Source organism: Cebidichthys violaceus, unplaced genomic scaffold (genome assembly GCF_023349555.1).
Source record: "Cebidichthys violaceus isolate CVI_PGR_0920_01 unplaced genomic scaffold, fCebVio1.0.p SCAF_3, whole genome shotgun sequence".
Lineage (NCBI taxonomy): Eukaryota > Metazoa > Chordata > Actinopteri > Perciformes > Stichaeidae > Cebidichthys > Cebidichthys violaceus.
In genome coordinates, this window is record NW_027176483.1 from 14,280,799 (window position 1) to 14,304,198 (window position 23,400).

Below are 23,400 nucleotides of genomic sequence, written 5' to 3' on the forward strand. Positions count from 1 at the left end.
AATATTAAACTTTTCATTCAAGTTCCCAATGGCACGACTCCAAATTAATGATAATGTTGCTGGATGTGTAAATAGGCAACGATTTTCTAACACATTCACCAAGACAACTTTATAAGGTGATACTAAGTCAGTGTTGTGTTTTCAGCTTGTTAAGCTGCCTTCAAGTGGATCAAAGAACAAGTTATGCAACATTAAGACTTTACTCACCAAAATTAAGCACTTCATGGAATGGCTTTTCATTTTATTTCAGATCTTTTTTCTTTATTGTAAGCCAACGCGCAGTCTCAGATGCTCAGCCTGCATTTTATTATTTCATTATTTTGAAATCCCCAAATTCAGAACAAATTAACCAACAAACAGAGCCCAGCTCCTATATTAATGCTCCTGGAGATAAAGTAATACTTTTTATTGCCACCTTTTGGAAGTCGATATAAGCTGCAGCTCCTCTATCCATGCAGACTCACTTCTGAATAATGGAGGAGGGTCAGAATGGAAGTAATTGATTTAATTTCAGCACAGAAAATGGAATTGATCTGTGAATAATGTGCTCCGTTTATGGTTGTGAAAATGGTGCTTCTCTGACCTGGATTCATTTGCCTCATAGCACAAGTCCACTGTGTGCTTCATAGAGCAAATATAAGGTGTTTATTTTCACATCATATTAATTAAATGATAGGAATCGCTAGAATATATTTGTTCATGCATACATACTGAGTTTTACACTATGATGAAAAAACAATCACACTGAGCAAGCCTTACCACACCCACATTATATTTAATTAAAAACGTCATGATTTTTCTGTCTTTAGCTACAATATGTACATCTCTTGGGTCATATGAATTGGTAGAATAATTCAGTACATTACAACATATACATACCAATGAGTACAACACAAATTCAGACAGAGGTGTGAAATGGTTTTCTGGTCACTTTCAAGTCTGAAACCTCAGGCTGAGGGACTTGAATACTGACGTTTTCTGATGAGAGTAGATGCCTAGCACATTTAATGTGTTAGCACCCCCTTCAGTTAGAGCACTGCATTCTCCAGTGTTGTCCAGTGCTTCTGCATTGAATAAGAAAATGCCCTCGTGCAAGAAAAAAAAAAAAATTAAAACATTTAGGGAGGATGACTAGACTGAAAAAACAGACAAACATAATGGAAAGAGGACTGTAAGATATGAAGTTGTTTAAATATTTTAGAAGCATAGAGGGAACAAGGTGAGTCAGACAGTAGCATCTTTATTTCATATTGCTCTCTATCCAGTCTTTGAAGTTGGCTACACGTGTGTAGACTGTGTAGAGGTCAGGATCACACTCCCCTTGGTCATAGCCAAAGCTCACCAGTCCCATGAGTCTCCACAGCCCTTTGCTCTCCCCCTGCACCTGCCTAAAGCTGAGAGAGGGCTTCTGGTTGTTGTTGGCTTGGTTCTCAGAGAGGGCGGGGAGGACAAGGATTCCCCCCGTGTCAGAGGGACATATGTTAGAGGGTTCATAGTCCGGCTTGTGGCTGGCACAGAGCATATTGTCTGTGACGCTGACTGGCACGCCATTGCGAGCATACTGCCGCTCACAGGGGACTACATCAGCAAGTTGAACAAGCCCAACCCTTGCCCTTTCATCAGGAGCTAAACTTGAATCAGGCAGTGGAGACCAGCCTGTCACAAGCCCTTGCCCAGAGGTCACTTCTTCTTCCTGGCTGTCAGAGAGGCAGAGGGGCAGGACCTTCTCCCCGACCCTTGCTTTGTCCAGTAACTTGACCACACTTATGTCAGAGTCGAGAATATGGGGATCGTAGTTTGGATGAACAACAATGGAGGCCACCTAAAGGAGAAAGACATGGACTTACTGTGCACGTTTGGTTTTAGGGTCATTAAAAGACAAGATCTGACGCTTACCCTCAGGTGTTGAAGACCTTTGCTTTCCCTGTGGTCATCACGGTACTGCTTCCCTACCACGACCTTGATCTTGGCAGCATCCAGAGGATACACCTTCCCCAGCTCTGTCACACAGTGGGCTGCGACCACCACCCTCTTTTGGTTCACCAGAGCCCCACTGCACACCAGCTGCCAGTCAGTAGCCTGATTGTGGCTGCCAGTTCCTGCTTCAACGTCCCCCTTCAGGGACCCTGCCTGGCTGTCAGCCTTGGTCACCTTGGTCCCAGCTCCATTGGTGAAGCGGCGGTAGATGGCTGCCAGCCAAGGCCAGTGAGCCTCTGCCGGCCTCTCTGGGTCAAAGTTAGGATGCTTCCCACACACTGCCAAAGAGGAGGTGACAGGATGAGAGGACAGAGAGGGAAAGACCACAATAAAGAGAAGGGGCGGGAAAAGGAGTACAGGAAGAAATTAAACTCACACTGAGACAGTGTCAACACTTAGTGTCTTTGATTTGTCTTTGCCTTCTGAGGGCTTTTATTTTTTATGTGCACATAAGCTTGCTGTCTTTAAGATTGTGTGCCAAAATGCAAAGCAGTGGCAAAGAAAGACACATTTAAATACTTAAAAGCCACACAATCTTGCTAAATGTGAGAGTGCCTAACTCTTCAAAGAAGCCCTGAATAATATTTTTTTTTTATAAATACAATCTCTACATAATAGATAGATATCTGTTTTACTTACCTACACTAGATTCAAACATCTTATTACGTTTTGATGCTTTGTTCCACAATATCGCAATCACTACGCTACAAAAAAAGAGTCTACCTCCAGAGCTTGTTAACATGTGGTAGATGTGTGCAGACCAATTTTATTAAAGGTAAGCACAGCTCACAGACCCAACACTTTTCCAGTTTGGTATTAAGGCAGGATGCCCATGAAGAGCAGCCAGTTTTGTGTTTGCAGCAAATAGTGATTAAAGTGGCTGGCCCAATGTGTTTTCCCTCCACTCTGAAGAATATAGCTATTTTAAAGTGATTAGGTCTGGAGGCGCAAAGGTTCCAAGTTGACCACTCTGTGTGGATTAAGTCTCCTTAGCAACGTTTGTATATTGATGGGAAGGGAAGGGTGATTGGATCTACTCTGCAGCAAAGCTTTCCCATCTTCTGCATAATGTATGCTTTTAGCCTTTTACATATGAATTTGTTGGTGATGATGAAGAAGTGGAGACTGTTGTTTATGTATTTTGTCCATTTAATTACAACCTGGAAGACACCATGTTTACTCAGAGACGCGGATCTGTTCAAACTCTCATTGCATCTATCTCACAGCTCAGCTGTAAACGTCAACAATTGGCTTTTCATTTTAGTAGCTTAGGAAAGTTACAGTGAGCAGAAAGGAGAGAACTACAGCTGACAGTGACATTGTATTGTTCGATACCAGCATTTAGAGGCAGTAGTGATATTTTAGGAGAATTGAGATACATGTCTGACAGAGTGACTACATCATCATAGTGTATCCACGTATCATTGCTGATATGTGGGCATTAATCACAGTATTAAAATGTGTTTGTTTTGTGGGAGTGTGGTGGTTATTGACAGTGGTCAGCCAACTAGTAGTTCTTTGCTGCCCTCACCTGGCGAACAGGACACATGACGCCCGCTCCACTTCCCAGTCTTCAAGCAAGTGCGGCGAGAACTGCCAGAGTGGTGGTAGAAGGGAGAGGCACACTCGTACTCTATATGCGAGTAAAGGTGGTGGAAGCCCTGGGGCAACAGGGAAAGCACTGGAGGGCTTCTAGTGGGGCCGTCAGACTGGAGCAGTCGGCCCAGCCCAGAAGAGTAGAGCTTGTGCACAGGTGTCTTTCTGCGTGGAGAAGAAGAGGCCAGGGGTGAGTAGACATACCCTTTAGGTTGTGTAAATCCTTTTGTATGCGAGTACAGACAAAAATGTACTGTATAACATTAGACTCATTGCTTTCAATTCTTCAGTCACTAAATAGCATAATAATATACAGAACGTATAGACCTTTGTTATATGACATAACGCATTGATAAACATACCTGAATGGTGCCTGAGGTGGAAGAACTCTTTGTCTAACCAGCTCCGACACTTTGGGCTCCCGGCATGCTGCAAATAGACACATATTTATGAACACACACGGATAACACATACAATACACATACCAAGGTCCGCTGTGATGTGAATGGAGAGACTAGAACTGGAACAGTGACTGGACTTTGGGTATTTGTAGACTGACAGGAGACTGAGGGTTTTAGAAGTTGTAAGTGATGGCTATAATAAGGGTTAAAGGAAAAGTTAAATATTTTTGGAAATACATCTGCTGTCTTGGCAAGAGTTAAATAAGAAGACTAGCCCTCATGTCTGTGCTTCAAACATGAGCCAGTTAGCTGAGCCTAGCATAAAGACTGAAAATGGGTAAAAAGCAAGTCTGGCTCTGTTCAAAGCTATACAAATATTTAAAAAAATGAGCACCTCTAAAGCTCATTACTTAACACTACTTTTGTTTAATCCGTACAAAAACAGAAGGGAAAAAAACTAAAATATGTGCTTTGAGCCAGACTAGCTGTTTTGCCCTTTATGTTAGACATGTAAATTGATCTGCTACTGAGAGTAGGTAACAGACATCAATTTCCTCATCTAACTAAGAGAAAAAAAACTATTTCCAAAACTGTAGAACTTCATTGAAAAGAAGAAGAAAAATCCATCAGCTGCGTATCCTCCAACAGAATAACTTGCTTTCTCTTTTATTCTTTGCTCTTTAATTCATGAGGAAAGTAGAGTCACAGACACTTTGACCACTTTATCTTTTGGCAAGAGCTGAAGAGCATCCAGACCAAAATCCATTACAACTAATTAACATAACACTCCAAACTTTATGGATTATTGTACTGCACAAATCTTTTACCTATTAGCATTTCACGCTAGCATTTTATAACCCTTTACTAATGGCTTTTGGGCTACATCAACAAGTTTGATGGCCTGACATAAAGTGAGAAACTCATGACACCTCGTTAATTACTTACTCATGTTCTAACAAAACACTGCTCAGTCTGCTGTACTGAATGTTTGTCCTTGTTTGTACTACCTTTAGATGGTAGGCTATACACCTTATTAGGAGGTATTAACAGTACCTCTGACACAGAGGGGTTGATTGCCACTCCAGGTACCATTTGGCTGGCAGATACGTCGGGCATTACCACTGATAGCATATGAGTGGTTACAGAAGAACTCCACTGTTTCAGGCTCCAGTCCAGGCACCAGTTGGTAGTAGCCATGGTAGAGGCGAGAGAGAAGTGGGCAGCTTTTCCCTGCGGGGGGGGGAGGCAGACAGTAGGTGAGGGTGAAGACCAACAAGGAGTGGATGATATTGACTTTGATTTTTTTTTTTTCAATGACTTTCTCACCGGTGACGCTTTGGTTGACCTCTTTCTCTTTTTCTTTGTCTCTCCTCTCCCTCTCTAACTCCTCCTTTGTTTTCTCAGCCGAATCCTTCTCTGTCTTGTCCTCTTTAATTGTTGGGTTTTCCTTTGCTTTCCCATTTTCCTCACTTTCCGCCCTGTACATTGTGTACTGTGTAATGTTTACTCTAGTGGGAAGGAATTTCCTCCCTGGCTCTGGAGAACCTATGGTATTATTTCCCTTCTGTGTATCTTTTGTATCATGTATAACGGTGTTGTTCTTTGTCATTTCCAATTCAAATATCTCCACTGTGTTGTCACCCTCAGCTATGATGACCGTTCTCACCTTGGTATCATTCGGGCCGACTTTGTCCGAATCTCTTTTTCCATTCACCTGCTCCTCTTTTCTTTCCTTCTCTTCTTGTCCTTTGTCTTTTATCACAACTATTTCTGTGATATCTGTCTTTTCTGTCTCCAAGTTTGTGTCTGGGCTGCCTTCTTTTTTCTCAGGTGGCTTCCCAACCCCAGGTTCTTTCATTTCAACTGTATTTAGGCTGTTGTCTGGGCCTTCACTATCCACTTTATCTTTGCTGCCTCCAGTGGGTTTCTCTGACCCAGTATTTCTTTCCTCTAGCTCTCCTTCATTCCCACCCTCAGACACAGTTTTTTCTGGAATGGTACCCGTATATTTATCTTCTCTGTCGACTGCTGTTGTATTGTCTGTCCCAGTGTTTATATCTCTCCCTCCACCACTTTCTTTGTCACCGGTTGTGTTTTCTTGACCTTTCTCTTTCGTTTCGCTGATATGTTTGTCACCATCTGTTTCGTTGCCTTTTTCTGTCTTTTTTGCATTGTCTCTGTCCTTTTCTTCTTCAGTGAGAGTATTATTCACTGTGGATACAGAACATAAAAACAGATTATTACTTTATTGTCAGTCAGCAGCTGATTGCAAATCTATTTTCTATTGTTTAAGTTGGCTCGTCATGCTGAAAGGCTCTCGGCACTGACTCGTTTTCTGATGACCTTATGAAAGACAGTGAAATGAGTTATAGGTACTTTGCAATATTTGAAATGACTCACCCATTCTAATCCCTGTTATTTAAGACACTTTGTCTGACCTTGGGTGCAAACAGGAGGAGTCCCACTCCAGGTGTTGTTAGGGAGGCAGGCTCTCTGGGAGCTTCCACTGAGTTCATAGGGCTGGTAGCACAGGTACTGTAGAGCAATGAGGACATCATTGGGTCCATAAACCAAGAAGTGGTTCCCATGTGTTGGCTTGGGTGGTAGAGCACAGACTATTTCCACCGGCACTGGAGACAGGAAAGGAAAATCAGGCTTTTAGTGGCTGCAAATAGTCCAATTTTCCGCAATCTGCACCACCTCTAGGGCAGTATGCATGGCATTCGGAGAAAGCATGTGACACACAAATGGCTTTCCCAGATTTCAATTTGAATTATATGGCAAAAAAAAAAAGTATAATCACGTCATTATCTTACCACACTCTGGGGCAGGCACGCTCCAGGTGCCATCACTCAGGCAGATGGCTGTGTGGAAACCCCGCAGCTCAAAGCCAAGGTCACAACGGAAAGTGATGTGTGCCCCCGAGTGATGAAACAAACCCTCTGTGGATCCATGGGTGGGCACTGGAGGTCTGCGGCATCCAACCACTGAGTGGAAATACAGGCATGCACATGTTGTCTTATTTTCCTGTATTTTAACTAAAAGCTGGATCTTCCAAATTAAGACAAATAGCAGATTTAGGAAGTATCTTAATCATTCTTTAAAATATCAGTTTATTTAGTCTCCCTTCTATAAAGACCTCAAAAATACACCTTTAGTGAGTTCATTGCCTTCAGGTGTTTGCAGGTCTAACAGGTAACTCACAAACCAAAATCTCAGCTTTCAGACCTTAGAGGCTCATTAATGAGTAATTTCACCCATCGTGGTCAAGTTCACAGCAAGACTTATACACAAGGCTTGTAAATGGGGAAGGAATAGATGCAATAAAATAGTTTTAGTCAAACTGTTTCATTTTCCAGGGTTGTAAAAGTGGATTTTACGCAGTGAGGTAGTAGAGATTGTTAATGTGGTGATGGAATACTGGGTGTAACTCAGTTACTTTGGCATTTTGTGTTTTGTACATTTTCTTAGTGAATATAGTATCAATTTCTATCTTTAAGGCAAACTGCCTAAGTACACACAAATGTTGTGGTACAGGACCACGCCACCCACAACTGAGTTCACAAAAACCCAAACACACATGTCAACACTGAGGTTATTCAGCCTTTTGTGTGAAATGAACCCTCAAGAGGTTTTCTGTGTTGTTCATTTCAAGTTGGGTCCGATCCATGAAATGCTGTCCGTGGTTTGATACCTCCAAACCAAGGAACCCTCCCTATCATGCTGTTTTGACGTATTTACCGACTTTGCCGACCAAAAGTTGAACAGTAAACTGTAGTTGACCTCTTTTGAATATGTTTTTTCAAAACGTTGAAGCATTCTGGGGAGCTGTGGGCATCTTTGTATTGTGCATAAATGATCCATCTTCCTTGTCAGATTGTGTCCACAGGCATAAAAAGATGAGTCATTGGGCTGGAATGCTAACATACTATGCATAAAGATTCATACTGGAAGTAAATCATCATTCCTTTTGTTAATGCCTTGGAAATTATGTTGAACACTGCACTCCAAAACAGATCAGACTCAAGAATAGATTAAACTGTTCCAGAGAGAGAAAGGAAAATAAAAGATTTCCCATGTTGAGTTTCTACGACGTTTGATTATTGGAGACATAAAATACAGCTGATGTCAGGTTCATACTTAAAATTCTCCATGTGACTGCAGGCAGAAATGTAGACTACATTTCCCTTACAAAATGTCAGACATTAACATTATTTCAGCTCTCATCCATTAAAATCAACAGCTGATGATTCCTCATGGGAACACAGATGAATGCACACTGTGTGGGATGAAACTCTTGCCTTTTTTACGGGTGTCTCCTCCAATGGAAAAGCTTGCTCATGTTATGGAAGTAGAATTGTTTCACCATTCATTTTATAGACTCTTATTTAGCCCTGAAAATGACACCACAAGAAATAAGTGAGTGGGGTTCAGGGGGTCTGTTTTTGTGGGATCTTAAGGGAGGTGTATTGGATGTAAAAACACAAGTTAGGGTCCAGACACCCATAAATAAAAGACCTTGTAGGCCAACCACACCCTGATTGAGCAGTACCCCACATAACAGAGTTGAGTAGCTCTGCTGGTATGTTGTAAATATTGACCGCACAGATTTAAGGTGGCATATAGTGCTGAAACCAAAATGGTTGCTGACCGTACAAATAAAAACACAGCGTTTTGAACTGCTGACTGACCAAAGCTATAACTTGGACTGCACAGACGGGGAAGGCAGCTGGTCTGAACCTAGTCCAAACCACAGACCTCTCCCTTGTGACAGTGAATCACCGCCTGCCTCTGAGCAGCAACAACGGCAAAAAAAAGGTTCTCCTTAAGTTTATTGGAGCTAGGTACGTCTGATTTCCGATGAAAATTACGAAAGTAACTTTGAGATTTCGAAAGTGTCAATAGAGTAAAACACATGTCTTTGACATTCCTGCGGAGATGGAAAATTCAAGTCATGGCTGCTTTTCTCCGCTGTGATAAGAACTTTAAGGCATTTTTCCTTCCCCAAAAACATGAAATGTCTTCTTTTTTTTACTACTGTAGAAGCTTCATTTATGTTACAAACTCACCATTTTCACACCTCTTGCCTGTGTAGCCAGCCAAACAGGCACAGTGGTAAGTGTAAGAACTTTCCAGCACACAAGTCCCATCATGTAGGCAAGGAGAAGAGCTGCAAGCTGTAAACAAGTGTGTGACATTAGGGTACAAGAAGAAATGGATTTATTTGCAGTACGATGATAAAATATGTATGCCAAAAGGAATGGCTGCCCACATCAAGCTACATCAAGGGATTCATATCCAAAGCTTTCCATTTCTACACAGAATGCCACTGTTTACTTTTACTAGATCTGGCTTAGCTGCTGGTAACTTATGAGTCTATGTGTGTGAGACCTTGAGAATGAAGACATTTCTGGAAAGTAATGACATTTTGGTCAGCACATGCTTTCTTAACGGGCCATTAGCAGGCTCAATACCCTGACAAAGGCTTTTGCCAAAACTTGTAGGTGTCAGTCAAGCACTAATTATTCACTGTACTGTGAGTTCGTTGGAAACTTCTTTCTGGTTTCCATTTGTTGTGGCCCATTCCTCAAAAGAACCTCTTTGTTCATTGAGCCTGACTATATAAGTGACTTTTTATTTATTGTCTATGAAGTCTACGACTGTTGGGCGCTGTTATTGGATAAGGATCGTAAGGTTAAAATGACCCTTTTTACTTGGGGTAGGAATGCATTACGTCACCAAGGGTCCTCAAAAGTATAGAAATAAATTAGTAGTGCATTGTAATAAACAGCAGTAGCAGTATGTTTGTTATTGTTCTTAAATGACAGTGATATTCGACCTACCTGAGCTCTCCTGGAAAGTGGCAAAGAATCCATCAAAATTCTTGTAACCGTCAGACACAAAGAGTATGTGCAGACTGTGACCAGAGCTGTGAACTGGGGCCGGTCTGTTGTTCCCACAGAAACGAGCGATAACACGCGAGTCAATGCTGTCACCGTCTCGGACCTCCACGAAGTCGTAACGACAAGATTGGTGAAACTCCAGACTCATCATCATGAACCTGTTTGAAAGAGGATGAGTTTACAAAAACACACAACGTGTCTTACAAATTAACTTCATATTTCTAAAACAGTTTTAAAGTAATTTTCTACATTAAATATAAAAAACTAAACTAGCCATCATTGGAAAAACATTTTGTTAATTGTTTTTCAACCATGACACATTTTATGAATAAGATGGTGACATGAAGCAAACTGACTGAATCTTTTGGTGTAAAAGTGTCTGTTGTGTTTCTGCTATGTATTATTGTTAATAATATTGTTACCCTGGATAATGAGCTGGTATCGTGGAACCGCGAGTTTAAAATCTTCAGCCAGCAAACAACAAATGAACAACAATCATTGCTACCCAATACATTAAAGGTGATTTGCTCCACTATTGCGTAGCTTACTGTTATTAAGGGTGTATAAATAAGTCTCATTTTAAGGTACCACAGCAGTTAAAGATTTAAATTATTATTATTTCATGGAGAAAATATAAGTGGAAGTTAAGCTGTTTGCAGCAGTAAATATTCAAGGAAAAGAGTAAGCTGAGATCTTGACTAAGACAGGTATAGGCAAGTAAAACCACATTATAACCATACACATACATACACATTATACTACACTCACTTAGATTAAATATTTGAGATAAAGCACAATAAGTATTGACACTTGGCAGCAACATCAAGAAACCCTAATCAGATGTCTATCATTAGTTGTGGCTTTGGCAGGTTTTAGAGACATCTTAGGAATTCCCCCCCTTATATTTAACAGATTGTTTATCTTTTAGCACTAATTATGTGCCTATTTAACAGTTTTAAATGCACATATAAATGCCACTACATTTATGTAATTGGCAATAATAAGGCTACTGCTGATAGACAACAATACATTCCCAGTCTAATTTAGCATCTCGTTATTGCAGATCAGCAGATGTTAAATATCTATAAAATATATTCATGAATGCTGAACAAACATGTTGATTGCACATTTCCAAAACAAAGTAGCATGACTGGTGATTATAGGTATGAAAGTTCTAAGTATTGTGTGAATGTTTCCAAAAGATTCTTTGTGTGCTTTAACACAGCCAGCACATCCAGACAGAGCTGCTTTAGGGCCTGATTAAATGTGAATTTAAGTAAGTGCAATAGCTGTTAGGAGAAATTTACATTGACTTTCGATTCATGTGCTGTTTGATTCAGTTGCAGTCAGAGTGCGGGAGGACTGCCAGCCGGATTAGGAAAAACACAAAGGAGTCTCCTTTCTTCTTCTCTGTGATTTCAGATGTAATCTCCATGGCCTAATATTGGAACGGACATGAATGACTGATGAACTTTATACAATACACTGGCATGCTCCCAAATCCTCTAATATTACCCTTTATCAGAGACCCTTGGGTCAGGGAAGCTTAGTCTAATAAGATATAAAGTAATGTTAAATGTTAGCCTGCAGCAGCTCCCAACAAGAATGCCAGCTGTAATTCAGATGTGTTTCCTGTGATGTGAGTGTACTGAGAGCCACGGTAGTGAAAGAATGACAGGAAAACCCTAATTCTCCAGTCTCTCAGGCACAAACATAGAACTTTCCATTAGTCTATCTCTGAGCACAGCAGCTCTGTTTCATTTAGGGGTTTTGTTTATGTCAGGAAGGACACAAGAATATGACATATAAATTAGTCATCTCTATATTGATGTTGGTAAGACATGTAATGCAAAGCTTTATATATATAGTGGAAAAACCTACTCTAAATGTCTGATTACCGTACGCTCAGCCTGAATCTAACTGTATGGAGCTTTTGTTCTGCTAAAACCCTGCCCAAATGCTGGCCAGTAAAATGCTGTATGTGTAATGGAGAGAATGACAGACAGAGAAAGTTATCACAGGACTGAAAAGCAATAACTGTCCCTGAAAAAAAGCAGGTGTTGTGGTTTCCAAATTTTGCTGTAGACTTGCCATCCGTTCAGGACATACATCTTGCACAAACTGAACTGAGTGGAAATTCAATTTAAGCAGATTAGCCAATAATAACTATTACAGATGGCCAATGAAAATCCCTAAAAGTAAGACTATAATGCCATGAAACTGAAACAAAAGTTTGCAGTACTCTTCAGTTTCCCACAGGCACATATGTGTTTGTAACCTGAGGTCATTATAATCACATCAACTATTATTTTTCCACTTGATGGCTATGAAACCTTCTCCATGGTTTTATAGGGATTCTTCCTTTGAAAGTAGTTCCAATGAAAACTGTTGACAGCAAAGTGTTCAGATTATTCAGAATAATGTTGAATCTTTTAATGTAATTATTAACCAATCAAACCTGTGGTTTTACCCATCATGCCTTGTGATAGGCAAAAATAACTATTAGCGTTAAATATTATCATTAACCTTACCGACGTAACCCATCTGATTAGGTCTGATGACACAGGCAGGTAAATGAGGATCAGTGAACTATAACTACAGCAGCTGAGGGGGCATGGTCTCACCTGAGCTCTATAGTAAAGGGACGGTCCACCTGGATGGTCCACTCACATCGAGCATTGTTGGGGTAGCTCTCGAGCACCAAGTGGCCCTGCCGTTTACGGATCACTCCCCCACACTCTGAAAAACACAGGAAAGAATTCCATTTTGGAAATTTCATCGGCTGTGAATTACAGGTTAATTATTATTTTGAGGGGCTACATTCAGCTGCTTTGGTTACGATTCAAACCAAAAGCAATTACGTTTGAGTTTCAAAAATGTAAAAGCCCAGTGTAGTGCTCAACAAAATAAAGAAATACAAACACAATACGCACAGGGACAACAAGGCGTGAGCAGCCTACCCAGGTTCTGCTTTTAATTAAATGTATGATTGTTGTTTCCTCAGGCAGAATATTTGCATATTGAGAAAGCTGTAATCCAAATGTTACATGTTAAATTGTTTTATGGGATTCCCGATAGTTGACTCCGACTTGTCATTTAGCTCCTTGTGGAAAAACCTCCTGGGCATATGGCAGCCTTCCAAGCTGGCATAGTTGTCCCAGATGAGCATAAATCATCAGGGAAGGAAAGAATACATGCACATTGTATTCATTTCACGCATAGAAAAAAAAAGTTTGATAGCAAAGCCCTATAGGATCTGTTAATTGGGAGAATGAAGATACTTACTCATGCAATCTCCACCAGACCAGCCAGGCCGACACTCAGCGCAGTATTTTCCAGTAATGAAGAAGTCATCCCTGGGGCCCCATGTCCCATTGTTACATCGCTTACAGTTCTCAAATATACTGCAACCTGAAAGAAAGAGAGCCCGAAATGAAATCACAGTAAAGTAATTAAAGAGTCAGGCTGATGGGGCAAAATAAAAAGAATGCAAACAATTCAAATCAAGTTTCTTAAAAGGGCTGTTATTTTATTTTTCTCAGAATTGACAACATTTTCCCCACATGGCTTGAGCCATGTCACCAACCTTCATCAAACCGCTGCCATGTTTCCTTTTAATCAACTCTGTTTAAATCATTATGCTCATATTTCACTACAAAAGAACACACAAACATATTAGTGCTTCTATATATAGAAATGTGGACAAAGCCCCCTAAAATGGCTTCCTGGGAGGATGGTTTTGAAAGAGACTTTTTTGAGTTTAAGAGTAAAATGGGATTTACAGATATCCATTATATTCCAAACAGCTGTTTTTTTTCCCCTGAAAGAAAAACATGAGTACATTCAAGCTGTGAAGAAAACATGACACTTCTACAGACGGATGGCACGTAGGAAAATAACATAAAGGATGCAAGAGTTTCGATGCAAGAGCTACAGCACATATGTGCAAACGTCTTCGTGATTATATTCTCACGTACTGTATATGCACACCTGTATTTCTTACGATGCGCACATCTCTGAGTACAAACACATGCATTCAAATATGAAGATTTGCAGGGGTTTTACCTGGATGGATGATGCAGGGGTCGCACTCATTGATGGCATTGCGACAGCAGGGCACTGCATAGCCCACCGGCGTCCCCTGTAGAGGGCATTTACAGCGGATCACATCGTACTCGCAGCAGCCTCTACACATAACGTTCCACTCGGGGCCCGGGCAGTGGTTGTACAAATACCTGTAATCTGAAGACAACAATACGTCAGGGTCAGCAACTCAAACAAGCAAGCAGGGAACAAATGTTTATGTAAGCATCATATACATGTGCTGAAAAAGAGAGGAAGATGAGTCAAACATGAAGAAAATATGACAGATGTAATAGTTGGCCTTGTGAGCAGACACGGGGGTTATGGTCAGCAGAAGCCCGGGCAGCAGTGGAAGGATTCTGGTGAGTGGTGTTTGTGTGAGCTGCTCTGCACGGGCTTGATGGTTATTTCCACTGCCATATGGTTGCAAGCTCATAGGGGTTGGCAAGTCTCTCAGTAGTTTACCTCCTCCGTGTGTTCTCATACTACATTACATCAGACAACATGCCACAATGATAAAGTCACTGTCACAGAAATCAGAATCAAAATCAATACCAGTGAGTCAAGGACCTTTGAGTCTGAGCGGTTATGTAACAGTGTATTTAAAAGCTGAGACAAGTGGAAATTCTTTTGTGGCAGATGTGGACAGAGTACTAACAGAAGCTGCACTTTAAACTTGGCAAAATGTTGATGCAGCATTTTGTACGTATGCCTCCTCTGAGCCCTGCAATCATAACTTCTCTGCCCTCAACCCTCCAACCATTTGCTCTTCCCTAACACTCCCCCATCTAAAAACACAAAGGCACACTTGTACACTGTTTTTATTTGTAATCCCTTAGCTGTACGCTTGAGCTATGTGTTGTTTGTATTACTTTTGTAAAACCAAGAATCTAAAACACAGACACACAAAAGCAAAAAACCGAAACGATAAATCTCTTAGTGATAGTTTGCAGACGGTCAACCAGAGAGGAGAAGCATAGATGTCTTGGAATGCTGTGAGTCGTCCCTGCTGCCCTTCCACATTAATGATATCATAAATTGTATCTCAGTCCAACTGCAATCTGGTTCATTCTCCTCAGCTATTTCTCCAAGCAGACGCAGTGAGGTTTGACAAACGCAATGGCATTAATCAAACAGAGAGTAGGTTGTGCATAGTTCAACTTTAAGCACAGAGTTTGTCCTTTATAAAGTCATTGGAGTCTTTAGCTTTTTTATGATTCCTGTCAGTTCCTAGCGTAGGTCGTTTATATTTAGATATCGTGGGCTCAGATAAGATTTGTAAAATAACCTTAAAGCTCAAATGTTCAGCAAGCCAGTGACAACCTGGGGTCCCTTTTTGGGATGGCGTGCGATAGATCTCAGGACTATAATTCAATGTAACTCAAATGTTACTGGACCATGGCGCCCGAACGGGCCAGGCCATTATGCAATGCCCATGCTGTCGAATAAACCGCAATGTTTTCTTGTGGTAAAAATGTATGTAAACTTACAACCCCTTAGCTTTGTTTTTTTTAATCAAAACTGACGTTCTTGCATTGTCTTGTTTATTTTAGCTCGGTTTGCTTCCATGAGGCACAAAAGGAGAAGCTCATAGTTTCTGATGACGTTTAGATTTTTGTGGATTTCTTTTGACCAAGTGCGAGAACCACAAACATCCATAGTATGGGCATGGCCTGCGTGTTTAAAGAGATGTCTGTTGAGACAAGAAAAGCACATTACTGTGAGTCAAGTACAAATATGATAGGAGCACACCAAGTAAAAAGCTATCTTTACCAGAGCCTTACTTATTATTTTCCTCAATATATTTCGCTAAAATCAATTTAAAACTCATAAAAAAGTCTAGCCCATGCTTTCTCTACTAGATTAGCATTGCAGTCCTATAACATTGTCAGACTCACGGTCGGCAGTAAAGTAAATAAGATCAAAATCAACGCATCTTAACCAGAGACATCTTCATCTTGAATCCACACATTCTTCTTCCTTGTCAAAAACTGCTGCCTTTATTACCTACAAGTAATTTGACCAGCAACAGTTCAGTCAGAGATTCGGGTGTGTTCCGCCAGTAGCAACTCGAGCCACTAGCCTCAAGCAGAGATGAGGAGCGGGCTATAGAGGTAAACTCACTTCTATTTAACTCCACCAGATTTTTTTTTTTTTTTTTTTGTTTTCAGACTTGTAATCTTAATTTGCCTCAAGAGACATCCCTTGATAAATCTGAATTTATTAGACTTTGTGCAGCTCCCTCTGGAGCCACAAAAAGGCTTCATACAATATTTTTGACACATATGAAGGAGTATTCCCCCTTCACCTAATTCAGTGGAGTTCCCCTTTTATCTGGCACTTCACCCAAAAGGGAAAACAAAACTACATGATTTTGAGTTTGAGTTGAAGCTGCTAATTGGTTTATTTCAGTAGCCTGACTTTGTTCAGTGGAGTCCAGGAGTCCATCCAAACTCTGCTCTGCTTTCATTCAATAAACTTCAATAAAATACAGTTGCAAGCAACGACCTTTTCAACAACTATGACTGTTTGTCTGATTGCAATATGACCCAAATTACATAAAACGGAGGTTGGGACTCAAAGAGAAAATGGACTTAAGCCATTATCGACTGGCTAATTTCACTATTTAGTCTTTTAAACCACTGCCTTGCAATTAACAACGGAGCTGGATGAAAACAGTGTTTAGAAGGTGTGACGCCTGCCACATGGGGATTGAGAGGTGCTGACACCATCTCCTCTCCTAATGGGACAGCTTTGCTGCTTCCTTGCTGAGGTTTGTGAAGAACGCTGGCCGGAGAGACTGTGAAAGCTGATTTGTAGGACATGAACTTGAAAGGGTCAAAAAAACTTTATGAGCTGGTCCGGTAATGTCATTACATGGATTACTGCTGAGTGTCTTGTCCTTAGATAGAGAAAAGACATCCTGTGGTTATAGCTGCCCTCTGTGCACTTATTTTGAAGACCCTGATTTACAGCAGAATAGAACAGACCTTTATGTGTTATCTTGGGTCAGTTATTCATCTTCTTTCTCACCTCAGACAGTGACATGAAATGGCATTTATGATAGGATTAGTTTCCAGATTTTCGCAAGCTGTTTTCTTTATGCTCCTGAGGTAAATAAACACAGGCAGCAGTGTTTTTAGTGTTTATTCTCTGTGACTGGATTCAGTTTGTTGATCTCCATTTCTGTTATGTTTTTCTCTGAAGCATGACTCTGAGGTTTCTCCCCCAGTGCTATACGCATGCTGGAATGCATCTACTTTTCTGGAAGGCTATCCCCTCTCCTTAATACTTGTTCACTGATTTAACACAATGAAGATCATTTTTACATAACTGTGCTTTAGCTTGCGCCGTGGCATTTTGGATTTATTCCCTTCAGCTATAAGCTTCCTGCCTTCAAAAACACGTGTGAGGCTTCTAGGTCAACACCTGCAGGTAAGAACAGACTGGACAGTAACAATTTCATATGGGTTTTTACAGCAAGGAAGGTCAGAACAGGTGTGGAGGTGCATGCGTACAGGAATAAGCCTACAAGTGAGTGGGCGTTTGTGTAAGCATTAGTACATGCATGAGCTGGCCTTCAGCGTTTGAGCTGTAAGCTTAACAAAAGCACTAAAACTTATTTTGAAATTGTTTTTGGACCAATGTGTGTTTTTGCAAACGTGTGAAATAAATGGCATGAAAATGCAAATGACACTCCATTCATCATTATTTTCCCCAGACCTGTAATTTAACCCAAGACCGTTATTGTGCTGTGTGCCCCTAGCTAATGTGTATTTAATCACAAACTGGAAGTGTTGACAGTTTTCAGAAAGGTGCTGTAACAAGTAAGAAATGAATTCCACTACAAAGGTGGCTTCCTTGTTGTGCCTCATAGCTGTCTAGCACCCTTTTAATCCAACCTGTCAGATATGTCTTCTGGTATATGTAATAGCGGCACACACATAACTAATATTTTGTGTCAGAGGGCACTGGCACCAAGCCAAACACAGTTTAACAGAAAATCTCCCCCTCAGTTCTGAAGCTATAGGCGTGCAGATTTTTGTGTGTCTTGATTTGCTTTTCTGGTCTTATGTAAATGGTATCTGCTTTTTTTCATTCCAGATGTTGAGCTCCTCAATATGTCAAGAAGGCAGAGAAGTGAAAATAGCAATAGCACGAGCATCACAGCTCGCCTGGTGGAGACCTCTGTACTCCCACCCAATCAGAAGCTCAACAGACCCAGGTTGTTAGCTGGCATGTGTCAGCTGCTCACCTTTGATGTGGATCCAGAGACTGACGTCATTATTACTGGGGCAGACTAGATGTGGTCACGAAAATTCACGCAAATTGTGTGACCCTGCATCTGAATTTATTGCTTTGCTGGCAAGCTATCCAGTGGAGAGCCACAGCAAACTCCAACTTCTGCCAAGATCAAACTATAAAATGTCCACGATATTGTTCTGTTTTTAATCTTTTATTTTTTTATCTTCTTACCTTTGAAATGTATTTTGTCCACATTTAACAGTCACAGATAACTCACACATAATTGCAACCCCTGGAAAACCATCACTATTGATAAACGGATTCACTGGAAATTCATCTTACAAGTGACTCACAAGCCTGCATCAGCTCTGAAACTGTGCCAGCATTTTCTGGAAGCAACTTCCTCTGTACTAAATAAAACCCAAGGTCAGTATTTTCTGTTATTTTGCATCAGCATCAACTTTAGGCTCCAGTTCATGTTTACAGCCAAGTGCTGCACCCAGAGTTTCAAATAACTTGAGTTATAATTTGATATAAACTGGGTTAAGAAATGCAGCTTGGCACAGTGTCTTCTGTGGCATTTAAACCAGTTGTTGTCTGGTTTGTCATATCCTTGCTCACTTCTCGGAAACTATCTTATCAGTCTTCTCTCACACCCGTATCACAGCTAAGCTATTTTCAACTCCTAACAAAGCTGAGGAGCCAAATGTGGGGACAATTTTAGCGGAGCCCAGTGAGAAGATGGGTTCAACATGCTTATCAAACACAGCACAATGCTGTGGCTGTGTCTCCTACATTGGACATGTAGTAGCTCTATTCTGCAGGTTTTGACTAAGTTATATAGCAGTTCAAAATGTTGGGAAGTATGCTTATTTTCTTGCAATCTTCTCACCTAAGTCTCAGCAAGAAAGCAACAAGTCCTATTTTCTGAAAATGCAGAACTACTGCTTTTAAGTTCAGTTCACCCAAATTCCAAAAGAAATAAAACTTTTTTTCTCACTAGTGGTATATAGCAATAAAGACAGTGTCAGTTTTATTTGACCATGCTGCTTTGCATAAGCCTCACCATAACATGAAGTCACACTTGTTCCTTGCCATGATTAAGTGGGAACTCATGTCAGAAAAAGTTTCCTGTGAAGAAAATGACAGGCTACAATATATATCTACTGAATAAATAGTTTCCTCCTGACAAAATGGTGCTTACTTTATGCTGATGTATCATAGAAAAATAGTTGTTTTTACAGCAGCTGTGAGTGCTTGTGCTGCACATGTATGTGCCAATGTATAATTCCTTTTGCCTACTGCCCACAGCAGCTGTCTGGTATTTTGAGGTTGGAGTGATTTTGCTATCGTGGAACGGGGAAACTCCCAGGGGAGCTCTGTGGGCATTGCGTATCTGAATGTAGCCTGATCCCCAGCACTGGTCCCAGTGGTCATCCTGGAGATTTGCTTTAAATAAACTTCCCTTCACTAGGAAACCACAAACCCAATGAAATACCCTTTCACTCTATATTACCCACTATGGTGAAATGGTATGAACATGCACCAATATGGTTGTCTGAGATTTGCACTTTTCCAGCTCCTCAACTTGGAATGAACTCTTGAGTCTGATATGACGCTCTATTTTTCCAAATGCTCATTCAGAGGACATGTTTGGATTCTTGTAACGATATTCTGTGCCAGGATTTCACTTTCTCCAATGGAATATGCTTTTTACATGTGCTAGCCTTGGCCTTTGTTTCTCAGTAGCCCTGACAACTTCCCAGTGGACTTTAGCTAAACACACTATAAGGAGTGTGTCAGAAGAACAGGACATCTCAGGATTCAGGTGGGTGGAGCATCCTAAACAGGAAGCCTTACATAGATCAACAATACCTCCAAAAACATTTATCATCAGCTGGTGATGCATGATTAGAGACAAGCCGTGCTGAGAGTGACTCAGCTGACAACAACAAACGTGGGCAAATATCCCAGAGAGAACTCTCTTAGTCAACACAGCTGAGCTCTGCCCAGCCCGTTGCCACATTCACCACCATTACAAATTGAAGATTATTTTACTGCCTGGTAACCGTGAGCAATCAACAGAGGGCAAAGGTTTAGTAAGGAGTCTCAGAGACTGTGTATGGTATACTCATTACCTCAGCCAGCGTGATTGACTTGAACGTGACTCATGTCTTCCTGCAGCAGTTCAAGTGGTCACCCAGGGTAAACAGGCTGAGACGAATCTCAATCTCAGGGAGAGCACCCTTTAGCACTTAAAGAGAAGCTCTCACACAAAAAGGGAACGCGTGCCAAGATTCAACACCCCTATTAGGACTCTAACTGCCTCGCTTTACCTTAAGGAATGTGTTGCCACATCCTACTGGTGCTTCTTTTATTTAAGAGCAGAAAAAACAATCTGACTTTCATTTCACACAGAGCACAACTGCAATGAGTAGAAAGGAAGATCACAAAGACCCTTTTAAAAGGACAATAAACAAACCCTCACAGGAATGACTCACTTTGTGTTTCAGAAACACGAGTTGTTAAGTCAAAGATTGCACAAACATGTCAGTGCTGTTTTTCTTTGCAGCGTCTGTACATCACTGTCTCTCTGTGGGTCTTCTTTTACAAGCCTTGCTGAGCGCTGCTGTGCTCTTAAAGGATAGAAGGGAAGAGGGGATGGAGGGAGTTGCTGATGCCGGCTTTTTGAGAACAAAGAACATAAACCAAGTGGCTGTGCCAAACATAGAGACAGAGAGAGGCAGAGAAAGAGCGACAGTGAAGCGAAACACTTTGCCAGTCTCTTACCGTAGGGCCAGGCTGTCCCTTGAGGTAAGGAGATAAAGAGCGAGATGAAGAGGAACCAGCCCTCCTTCCATGAGATAACGGTGGAGGTCCCGGGGATTGTGTGGGTGCCCCTGTGGGTTTGCCCCAGCTGCAGTCCCCGTCCCGCAGACAGCATGCTGCAGTCTGGAACTCTGTTTACTTTCTGAACTCAGCTGACATCACCTTCTCTTGGCCCTTCAGTCCTTCCCTCCCCCTCCCTCTCTTTCTCTTTATCTCCCCCTTCTTTCTCTCTCTGTTTCTCTCTCTCTCTCACTTCTCTTTGGCTTCAGGTTACAGCCCAGCCTCACGAGGAGTTCCACTTGCAGGTCTCCCAAAAACTCCCCTCGCTCCGCTCAGAGGACGACGTCACTGCTCTTGAATGAATGCAGGCTCCATCGCTTTATGCTTAACTCATTATGGTGTCACACACACACACACACACACACACACACACATTGAAGCGAAGCACAGAACAACCAGCTTATGTTCTACACTATGTGCCTGCCACACTGACAAGACCAATGATGTGGTTATAGCATTTTTGTCTGCTTCACTGTGTTCATGTCATGAAAAAATCTCGATGTCAATGTTATTCAAGTTCACACTTTTCTAAGCTTGAAAACAGCAGCAGTTTGTAGTCTCTGAATGCATTGTGTGTTAAACAACAGCATTCAGTAGGTTATTATTGTAGGTTTAGAGGAATAGTACGTTATTTTACAAAATACTCTCGTTTGCTATCTTGCCAAGAGTCAGGTGAGCCAATTGATACCACTCTCTGTGTACACTGAAGCCATGAGACTGTTAGATTAGCTTAGCTTAGCTTAAAGACTGGAAAAAGGGGCAACCAGACGTATCAAGATGTGCCTACCAGGACAAATCTTTATCTCTTTTGTTTAATCTGTACAAAAAACAAAGAGTAAAAACAACAGTTTGACATTTTACGTATAATTATGTAGCAGACTATTTCATGGTTAGGACTAGGAATTTTGTTACTTTTGGACGGAGCCAGTCTAGCGGTTTCCCCCTGTTTTCACTCTTTATGCTAATTTAAGCTAACAGGATCTGGCTCCAGCTACAGACGGGAGAGTGATATCAATCCTCTCATCCAACTCTGGGCAAGAAAGTCAATAAGCACATTTTCCAAAATTGTCAAACTATTCCCGTGAAACAATATACACAAATACGGTATTTTTCCCCATCTATCTTGCATCTGTTGGTGGTGCACTACTAATGTTATGTTGCAAATGAAATGTTGTAGAAGATAAATGTCGAAAGTTTTACCCTTCATTATAATTCTGCTTTCAAACGTGAAGACTTTAACAATAGAAAGGTAGCCATTCTGAACACACTTTTTATTTTTACAACAGTTGTTATTTTGTATTATCTCCTGGGTGTGTTTTATTTCAGCTGGATACAGCACTGGAATTAATTCAGTTGTTGTTCTTTGCCCACTGGGACTCCAAGCTGCATGCAAGAGCTAGCAGGGAGTACAGATCAAACGACTCAGAGTCAGAGAATCAAATATCCAAAACAGTTTCCCAAAACAGCAGGATTTAGACCATAAGGAAGACATGAGCAGTGCTCCAGTCTGTGCGTGTGTGTGTGTGTGTGTGTGTGTGTGTATGCTAGGGAAATTAAAAAAACAGACTGAAATCAAGAAGGTTCATGAAAAGGATAAAGGAATTAAGACACAGGGACACAGAGGGAGAAAAATGGAAGGAAAAAAAGGAAATCAAGGAAGAGAGAGGGAGAAAAGGAAATATTGTCTGCCTGTCGGTGCTTTCTATTCCCCTTTCACCACCTCTCTACTGTTTGTCCAGATGCCTAATGGTTTATTATGTGAAACCCAAGGATCTCAGGTTAACAGGGACACTGGTTTCAGAGACTACATCTGCAGTCAACTCTGTCAGCAGAATAGACTGTAAACATCTTTTTTGTATTACATACACACAGAAAACATGTTCTATATATTTTGCTGTATATTTACACTCTGTTGCACTATTTGTTTTAAATATATAGTATATACAAATTTAGTAGTATACAGTGGTAACTGTGATAATATTAGATGGTATATTTTTTGTTGTTTTAGTGGGATTTTTCCTGAAATGTATTAGTTCTCCAACATTCAGAGTCTACAATGAGAATGGGAGGTGAATACAACTTCCAAGAAACATCACTGTCCTGTGAAACCCTGTGTCTCCAAAATGTACATTTTTCATGAGCGAGGATAGACACCTTTGTGGGAATTCCTTTTTTTCCAGATAGTCCAATGGGTTTTATAATGGTTTATTCATTTTAAGAAGTAGAAAACTTTTCTCAACTCACAAAGGAATTCTTGCAGGGCTTTTAACACCAAACACACACAAAGAGCATCCAATTTGATTCTG

The 23,400-nt window shown here is 40.9% G+C and overlaps 1 protein-coding gene across 1 annotated transcript; it reads right to left on the reverse strand.

Annotated features, from left to right (window-relative positions):
• Positions 1-755: 755 nt before the first annotated feature.
• pamr1b (peptidase domain containing associated with muscle regeneration 1b) lies at positions 756-21,203 on the reverse strand. The gene is made up of 14 exons (XM_068723641.1): positions 20,996-21,203; positions 13,943-14,119; positions 13,163-13,288; positions 12,502-12,616; positions 9,818-10,035; positions 9,044-9,151; positions 6,791-6,961; positions 6,413-6,604; positions 5,301-6,185; positions 5,028-5,204; positions 3,936-4,002; positions 3,509-3,738; positions 1,897-2,255; positions 756-1,822 (listed from the first exon to the last, which is right to left on the reverse strand). The coding sequence occupies exons 1-14, from the start codon at positions 21,147-21,149 to the stop codon at positions 1,241-1,243; spliced, it is 3,561 nt and encodes a 1,186-aa protein (XP_068579742.1). The 5' UTR covers positions 21,150-21,203; the 3' UTR covers positions 756-1,240.
• Between the last annotated feature and the right edge of the window lie 2,197 nt (positions 21,204-23,400).

Bases quoted from the DNA above. Each gene is read 5' to 3' on its own strand.
- pamr1b (XM_068723641.1), bottom strand. From the start codon at position 21,149: ATGCTGTCTGCGGGACGGGGACTGCAGCTGGGGCAAACCCACAGGGGC. The intron at 14,120-20,995 runs GTAAGAGACTGG...TGTTGTCTTCAG, and splicing joins AGGGACAGCCTGGCCCTACG to ATTACAGGTATTTGTACAAC. The intron at 3,739-3,935 runs GTATGTTTATCA...TTCTCCACGCAG, and splicing joins CCACCTCAGGCACCATTCAG to AAAGACACCTGTGCACAAGC.